This window comes from Pectinophora gossypiella, chromosome 19 (assembly GCF_024362695.1).
Source record: "Pectinophora gossypiella chromosome 19, ilPecGoss1.1, whole genome shotgun sequence".
Lineage (NCBI taxonomy): Eukaryota > Metazoa > Arthropoda > Insecta > Lepidoptera > Gelechiidae > Pectinophora > Pectinophora gossypiella.
In genome coordinates this window covers 2,228,547-2,237,837 of record NC_065422.1, presented here as the reverse complement: position 1 = coordinate 2,237,837, position 9,291 = coordinate 2,228,547, and the positions used below count along the sequence as shown (strand labels likewise).

The window sequence follows — 9,291 nt, the reverse complement described above, 5'->3', positions numbered from 1 at the left end:
TTCCGAAGCACGGATCATCTTACTTTCGGACAATCAGATGATCAGTCTGTGTGTTTGTGTGAATAATAACTACGTAATATTGATTTCATTTAGCATTAAAAATAGGGTACAAAGTAGGTTACTGGTGTCTGAACTAGATAATAATATCCATATCAGACGATAGATATAGATATTCAGGTAACTTACAGTTTAATCTAGCCCGTCTGTTAAGTGCTTTGTACTAGGCACTAAATTACAGGGCTCATGTCAGTTACAGCTACGGCAATTAGACATATTACGTAAACTGACGACTATATCCCAGTCGAGATAGTCAGATGTACATCCATCGCAAGATGAACTAAGTACCCACACCTCACCGAGCGATCTGTTAAACCAACGTGATAGGTGATGAGCCGCCGATAATGGCCGAGCGAACTGCGCTGCGTTAGCCAAAAAAAATTTTTTTTGACGTGACTTATTGTAGGTTTGCCGCAGATGGCATTAACTACTTGGCCGGACAAATGGGGAGCGCTGAAGGCCCTCACCCGGTACAATGTTTAAGACAACAAGCCTGGGGGTATTATAGCATTTATTGCTCAGACGACGCCCTGAGCCGAGGTTCGCGCCCAACTGGACACTTTCACGCCTGTTGTCTTAAGCGTTGTACCGGGTGAGAGCCTTCAGCGCTACCCATTTGTCCGGCCAAGTATTTAATGCCATCTGCGGTAAAGCTACATAATATAAAGTCTTGTCAAAAAAAAAGTTTCGCACTCACTTGGCCCTTCCAACGTCTGTCTTCCGTGAAAATGCCACATCACCTCTGTACTCCAACATCACAGTGGCGCACTAGCACTGTACGACGCTACTTCCTACAACTTCTACTATTAAGTACATACTTACTGTGTAAGCATTCGTATGAATACTCTTCTTTGATACATTACATTTGATATATAGTAATGTGAATAATAAAATATTACAATATTACTTTTATATATTGTGGGTAGGCCAGTTCTGCAATAAACGTTAGCTCGCGAACAAGTGTTTCCTTTGTGCTCCCAAATTCTAATAAAATCTAAATACATATCAACATTGGCCCCGATTCCTGCAGACACCGCCTAATTTTATTTAAAGTTATATCCGTCATTTTCATATCCGTCGAAAAGGAAAGGGACGGATGATTCACAGCTTTTAATTTTAGGAAGAATGAGTGAATGAATGAATAACCCGGGCGAATCAAAAGGTACGTCGCTGGTATGCAATCCGTTTGACGTGCTGTCTACTTAACTATATCGGGTTATTGACGGATGTAAAATTTTTAGACGGTTGGTTTAGATTTGTGCTTAAAATTGACGTGTGTTCCATAAATTTTATGCTTGTCGATTACCCGTCCCTTTCCTTTTCGGCGGATAAGAAAATGACAGATATAACTTAAAATAAAATTAGATGGTATTTGTAATGTAGGTAGAATTATGTATTATAATAAGTTGTGAACAAAGAGGGTAATAGTTTATAGTGGCAGTTCGGAATAAATCGTTGAACGAACTAGGCGCGTTTCATTGCTGTTCCCTGTCTGCCCCCAAAGGACTAGCTGGCGTTACCCAGGACATTACATTTGGCGACGAGTGTGTTTACCTACGTGTGTGTTGTGCGGTTACGGTATATCTGTGCGGATAAAATGTCGATCGGTAAATTGAGCGAGTACAATGTCAAGGTCGGCTCATGGTCGTCGTACGTCGAGCGGTTAAAAATGTACTACAAAGTGAACACAGTAAAGGACGATATGAAGCTGCCGATATTAATTGCTTCCATGGGTGACGAAGCATACGAATTGTTGGAAAACTTGTCAAGCCCGACGAAACCAGCCGATTTAACATTTGAGAAGGTAGATGAATTAATGAGACAACATCTGCAACCTACCCCCTCGGCACTAGCGGAACGGTATCGGTATAGACAAAGGAGACAGAATGCCGGAGAAAACATAGCTGTTTATGTGGCGGAGTTAAAAAGATTGTCTAAACACTGTAAGTTCGAGGCAAATCTGGGTGAAAATCTGAGGGACCAGTTCGTGTGCGGCTTACGAAGTGACGTCATACGTCAACGGCTTTTTGCTGAGGACGACACGGTGACTTTTAACCAAGCGGTCAAACTAGCGACGTCATTGGAAGCAGCAGAAAGGGATTCAGCGGTAGTGGAGGAGAATCGAGCGACAGGTAGTGAAGCGGGCGCAGTTCATGCGATTGCGTCATCGCCAGCACGCGGTACGGCGCCGGCGGCTCGGCGTGCGGGCGGGACCGCTGCGGGCGCAGCATGCCCGGTGGCGGTTGGCGGTGGTACAAAAACGCCAGCGCGACGCTTTTATGGCGGAGACAAGCGACATGGCAACGGTTGCGGTGCTTGTGGGGCTCAAAATCACAACTTTGAGACGTGTCGCTTTAGAGATTATGTGTGCAGCAAGTGCCAGCGCACAGGACATTTGCGGCGGGTATGCCCGGAGTGGGGCGCACCGACTTCGCTGCGGGGACCGCCTCGTCGCGGAGCTGCGCGAGGCGGACTGCATTTCGCAGACGCCGATCGCGAAACAAGCGAGGAGGTCGGCGGGGACATTGAGGAGGAATTGCATCACTTGAGTCTGAATGATTATAAATCTGTAAGTTTACCTGTATGTATAAATAATACCGTTATTAAAATGGAAGTTGATACAGGAACGGCCATATCCTGCGTTAGTAAACAAACTTATGACAAATATTTTTCAAACATTACTATTGAGAGTGATAATACTATCTTAAAGTTTTATGATGGCTCACAAGTTAAGCCGTTAGGAATTATAAAACCAACTGTCAGTTATAATGGTCAACAGAAAGATTTAGAGTTATTTATTATAAAAGGCGGCACAACATCCCTGTTGGGTAGGCAGTGGTTGGCCGAACTTAAAATTGACATACCACAATTTTCATGTAATTTTGTGCTAGGTAAAAATAGTAAACAAGGGGATGAAGACATTAATTATTTGATTGACAGGTTTAAGGAGTTATTCGAGGGAGGTCTGGGGCGATACAGGGGCGGTAAGGCGAGCTTGCGTGTGCGGGAGGGGGCGACGCCGGTGTTCCACCGCGCGCGGCCGCTGCCGTACGCGCTGCACGAGAGAGTGGACGCCGAGCTGGACGCCATGCTGCGCGCCGGCGTCATCGAGCCCGTTGACTGCTCCGACTGGGCCTCGCCTCTGGTACCTATTAATAAGCCTGATGGATCCCTTAGGATTTGCGCGGATTATAAAGCTACGTTAAACCCGTCTTTGCTGGTCGACCGTTATCCATTGCCAAAAATTGAAGATGTATTGGTAAATTTAAACGGAAATATGTTTTTCAGCAAGATTGACCTCTCACAAGCGTACAATCAGATAGAATTGGATGAATCTAAAAAGTACACGGTGATAAACACGCATAAAGGTTTATTCCAATATAATAGATTAGTGTATGGATTAGCTTCAAGTGTAGGCATATTCCAACGTATCATGACTAATGTACTGAGCGGTATACCTAATGTGCAAGTATTTTTAGATGACGTAATAATTGGCGGTAAATCCCGAATGGAACATTTACAGGCCTTACAAACGGTTTTTCAACGTTTATTGGATAATGGAATGAAATTAAAGAAAAGTAAATGTGTATTTCTGGCCGAAGAGGTAACTTATCTCGGTTATGTGGTTTCTAGAGACGGCATAAAGCCGGACAGGTCAAAAATCGAAGCTATTGTGAAAATGGAACAACCAAGTAACGTATCCGAGTTAAGATCTTTTCTCGGCATGGTTAATTTCTTCGGAAGGTTTGTTAGGAATCTTAGTTCAACATTGTGTCCCTTATATCAATTGTTACGAAAAGGTGTGGAGTGGAATTGGAATGCGGATTGTGCGCGCAGCTACTCGGAGGTAAAACAATTACTTGTTAGCGTAAAAATTCTCGCTCATTACGACCCTAGTAAGCCATTGATAGCAACATGTGACGCGAGCGCGCGCGGGGTGGGGGCCGTGCTGACGCAGCCGGACGGGCCGCGCGGGGAGCGCCCGGTCGCCTTCGCATCTCGAACATTGACTAGCGCCGAACAGAATTATTCACAAATACACCGAGAAGCGCTTGCTATTATTTATTGCATAAAGAAATTCCATCAGTACTTGTACGGGAGGCATTTCATACTACGTACGGATCACAAACCGCTCGTGTCGATTTTTGGTCCGAATACAGGCATACCTACTATGACGGCCAGTAGGATGCAGCGCTGGGCGATCATCATGTCCGCTTACCGTTATGATATTGAATATGTCAATACTAAGAGCAACTGTGCAGATAGTTTATCGAGATTACCTTTAAAGTCGGTTGAAAATAGTTACGGGAAAGTTCCGGAACAGACTTATTTACATTTTGCGCAACAGGCGATGTTATTAGACTATAATGAAATTAAAAAGCAGACTCGTAGGGACAACATATTAAGTCGGGTACTTAATTACGTACGAGATGGCTGGCCCGAGCAGTGCGACATTGATGGCTTAAAACCGTATTTTAACAGGAAAACAGAGTTGTACGAGGAATTGGGTTGTCTTATGTGGGGCCATAGGGTGGTCATTCCCGAGGGTTGTCGAGGTAAAGTCTTAGATATATTACATGAGCCTCATATGGGCATTGTGAAGTCCAAGGCATTAGCACGTAGTTACGTGTGGTGGGCAGGCATAGACGAGGCGGTGGAGGGCGTGTGCCGCGCGTGCGCCGTGTGCGCCGCGCACGCGGCCGCGCCGCCGCAGCACGCGCCGCGGCCCTGGCCGTGGCCGGCCCGCCCATGGACTAGGCTACATTTGGACTTCATGGGGCCCATCTATGGTAAACTTTACTTAGTAGTTATTGATGCTATGTCTAAGTGGATGGAAGTTTTTCACGTTCCTAGCACGGCCGCTGGTACCACGGTTGGGAAGCTGAGGGAGTTGTGGGCCCGATGGGGTATACCTAAACAGGTAGTCAGCGATAATGGTCCACCATTTTCGAGTAGCGAATTCGAAGACTTTTTAAAAGCGGATGGAATTGAGCATATTTTTACGGCGCCTTATCATCCATCATCAAATGGGGCAGCTGAAAACGCTGTTAAAACTCTAAAAACAGTTATAAAAAAAGCTGTTTTAGAAGGTGTAGGAGTACAGGAGTCATTAAATACATTTTTAATGCACTATCGTAACACGGAACATTGCTCGACAGGGGAAAGTCCAGCTGTGATGTTAACGGGAAGGCGTCTACGTACACGGTTAGATTTATTAAAACCTGATCGAGAATCTAAAGTACAACAAAATCAACGTCGTCAGGTAGACGCAGCGGGAGGATCCAATAGGCATTTTGAGAGGACGTATGGTATCGACAATACTTAAAAAGGGAGAAATGGCAATCCGGTAAAGTTGCGCACAGGTTAGGTGGTACTGACTATAATGTTACCGACTGTAGTGGAAATGTGTTACATAGACATGTCGACCAGCTAAGGCGTAGGTCTAGGAATTCATTAGTTTATCCATCAGGTACAGGAGACGTCAGACGAATTAATAACGGTTCGGATGACATTTCCTCGGTGGACAGAGAGGACGGGTCGCAGCAGTCAACGGAGGCGGCGCCCACGGCGTCAGCGGCGGTGACACCGGTGGGCACAGAGGCCGAAGCGGAGGCGGGAGATGATGAACGTTTTCATACTCCAGAAAAGCAGTTTACTGCTGTAGAACAACCTGCCTCGCCTACCACCCCTGTCCCTGTATCACCTCGGACACGACCTCAGAGACAGTGTCGTTTAAATAAACCTCCTAGATATAAGTTTTAAATTGTAATAGTGTTAGATTAAGTTGTCAATTGTTATCTTTAGTTTAAGCGGTTAATTAAGTGTGTTATCATAATTTTAGTAGGTATTAATAGTTAGTAATGATTTAGTGTGGAGGAGTGTAATGTAGGTAGAATTATGTATTATAATAAGTTGTGAACAAAGAGGGTAATAGTTTATAGTGGCAGTTCGGAATAAATCGTTGAACGAACTAGGCGCGTTTCATTGCTGTTCCCTGTCTGCCCCCAAAGGACTAGCTGGCGTTACCCAGGACATTACAGTATTTACAGGAATTAGCACCATTATAAAACCAACATTATCTTAAACTCTTTTTGCTGGAGAATTGTTTTTACAGCGTTGAGGAATATAAACAACATCGACATTGTTTTTAGTGTAAGTTTAAAGTGTAAGATATTTTTATTTTTTTATTTTGATATTGTATGTGTTTGTTGTAATAGTTTGTTAGGTATATTTTAAGTAAGTTATAGTCCCACTGTTGTTTTAGATTGTAATGTAGTTTAAGCTTGTTTTTATTTATTTTTTATTTCCAATTTCCAACACAATGTAAAGTTGTTACAAGGAATAAATGAATATGAATTTGAATATGAATTATACTTTTTATACAGACACTAGCTGTCTCTTTTCAGGCTACGTTTCCCAAAAAAAAAATAGTTTTATCTTTGTTTTTGGCTGTAAAATCATGACCCTTACTTACACTCAGACACAACACATCTTCCACCCACTCATTATTAATTAGATCGAAATAAGGAGAAGAAATATAGGTAACCAACCCAACCCGCAGCCCGCAACCCGCAGTGGAGCAGCGTGGTGGAGTATGCTGCATACCCCCTCCAGTTGTTTGAGAGGAGGCCTGTGCCCAGCAGTGGGACGTATATATATAGGCTATTTATGTTATACGATGCGAGGCGGGCTTTTTAATTAATATAGTTTAGTTTATGTGTAACAGCCTCCGTGGTCTAGTGGTTAGAGCGTTAGGCTCACGATTTGGAGGTCCGGGTTCGATTCCCGATGGGGACATTGTCGAAATCACTTTGTGAGACTGTCCTTTGTTTGGTAAGGAATTTTCAGGCTTGAATCACCTGATTGTCCGAAAAAGTAAAATGATTCCGTGCTTCGGAGGGCACTTTAAGCCGTTGGTCCCGGCATTAGCCGTAAAAACACCTCCACCAATCCGCAGTGGAGCAGCGTGGTGGAGTATGCTCCATACCCCCTCCGGTTGATTGAGAGGAGGCCTGTGCCCAGCAGTGGGACGTATATAGGCAGTTTATTAGTTTATGTGTTAATTGTACATAATTTATTTTATTTAGAGTTCTGTTTATTTGTTTAAGTTTTATTTTAATTTTTATTTGGTTTCATATTTTTCAAATATTTGTGTTCTGTAACTGTTTTGTTTATGGTGTAAATAAAGTATTTATTTCTATATAAGAAGCAATATAATTTTATACCTACATATCTGATCCAAATATCGAGCAACAATTATTTTTATATTTGCCTCTGCCATTACATTATGTTTTTGGGCAAACCAAGGCACCTGGAACAATTTTTTTTCCACCAAACCTATTTACTCAAATTCTGTCGCCGGTAAAAAAAATCAAAATGGCCGAAAAACAAGATGGCCGCCATATAAATTTTTGTTTTTCCAGAAAATGTCTCGGGTGTAAAAATTATGTATAGGGGTGTGATCGGAACGTCATCTTGGAAAACTGCTCCGCATCAGGGAGACACCCTATGGCCTGGTAAAACTATAGTAAGTACCTAGAACTTTTTTGATTTCACGAGACCTATTTAAGTCTTGATAAAATTCTATCGCGGTAAAAAAATGGCGGGAAAACAAGATGGCCGCCATACAAAGCGAGCGAACCACGCGACATCTAGTTTTTATATATGCCTCTGCCATTAGGTACATTATGTTTTTGAATAATTATGTACTCGACCAATAAGAAAATTGGTAATTATCACGTTAAATCTGTACAGCGCCATCTATCTATTTTTTGGGAAACGTAGCCTGGAAAAGTCCCTCGTTAAGTTATTATCAAATATGTAGCTTTAGAAAAAAAAATCTGTGTATAGAACTGAAAATTGTTGATGAGAAAATCTTAGCAAATTATAGGTACACCTACTAAAAAGTATCTAGCCATAGAGGCAGCCAATCAGCTCGCGACACCAAACACTTCAGGACCCCGATACAGACCCCGCCGGCGTGGTCGACGATTTCCCTCTAGCAACGCTTATCGCTATCAACCCACTAGGGTCGATTAATTCTTTCAAATATTTTTCCTCTCAGACGACACCCTGGGCCAAGATTCGCGCCCAACTGGGCACCCTCAGGCCTGTTGTCTTAAACGCTGTACCGGGTGAGCCAAGAGAGGCCAAGTAGTTAATGCCGTCTGCGGCAAATCTACAATAAGTCACGTCAAAAAAACGAAAAAGTGTATTTTTTTAATAAAATATTTTAGAACAAATCAAAATTACTTACATACAACTTGGCTTAATGCGTCTCGATGCAGAGTTAAGAGTCAATACCATATTCATGAGAAGTAGCTGAAGTTTTAACAAGCTATAATAAATGGGTTCACTGAGGCGTGTACGTACAAGACTGTATGTACCTAATGAAATCATAATTACCTTCTACGAACTGAAACACACGTGTAAATCTCAAATATAAAACGAATAATATTCCAGGCCAAAAACTCCTTTGGTTCTTACTGAAATCTCCCTCTACCCTAAGCCAAAAAAAAGATTAAAATTTCAGTCGACTCACTTCCATGCCAGATTGCCAGATTGTACTGTATCTATCATCATCTGTGTTAATTTGTTTTGTATATTGTGTGCAATAAAGTATATTTGATTTGATTGGATTTGATTCCATCGTGGGCGCTAAAACCCATTGAAAGTGCATCAGCAACTTTTCAGAAGAAATAAGGAAAAATTCCTTTGAGTTTTTTTGCCTTAGCTGGTATTTTATTTGGACGAAATATGGATGGGTGACCACAAAAAAAGTTGTCATCTCGAGCTCCTCCGTGCTTCGGAAGGCACGTTAAACCGTTGGTCCCGGCTGCATTAGCAGTCGTTTATAACCATCAATCCGTACTGGGCCCGCTTGATGGTTTAAAGCCCGATCTCCCTATTCATCCATAGGGAAGGCCCGTACCCCAGCAGTGGGGAAGTTAATGGGCTGATGATGATGATGATGAAAAAGAAAACAAATGTAATTATCACGTTAAAGCTGTACATAACATACATAAACAGTAATAAATGTTTCTTTCTTTCTTTCTTTCTAAACAGCCTATATACGTCCCACTGCTTGGCACAGGCCTCCCCTCAATCAACCGGAGGGGGTATGGAGCATACTCCACCACGCTGCTCCACTGCGGGTTGGTGAAGGTGTTTTTACGGCTAATAGCCGGGACCAACAGCTTAACGTGCCCTCCGAAGCACGGAATCATCTTACTT

At 42.8% G+C, this 9,291-nt stretch overlaps 1 protein-coding gene across 1 annotated transcript; it reads left to right on the top strand.

Moving 5' to 3' along the window:
• Nucleotides 1-1,441: 1,441 nt before the first annotated feature.
• LOC126375546 (uncharacterized) lies at nt 1,442-4,709 on the top strand. The gene is made up of 2 exons (XM_050022525.1): nt 1,442-2,626; nt 2,998-4,709. The coding sequence occupies exons 1-2, from the start codon at nt 1,655-1,657 to the stop codon at nt 3,001-3,003; spliced, it is 978 nt and encodes a 325-aa protein (XP_049878482.1). The 5' UTR covers nt 1,442-1,654; the 3' UTR covers nt 3,004-4,709.
• Nucleotides 4,710-9,291: the final 4,582 nt, after the last annotated feature.

Bases quoted from the DNA above. Each gene is read 5' to 3' on its own strand.
- LOC126375546 (XM_050022525.1), top strand. From the start codon at position 1,655: ATGTCGATCGGTAAATTGAGCGAGTACAATGTCAAGGTCGGCTCATGG.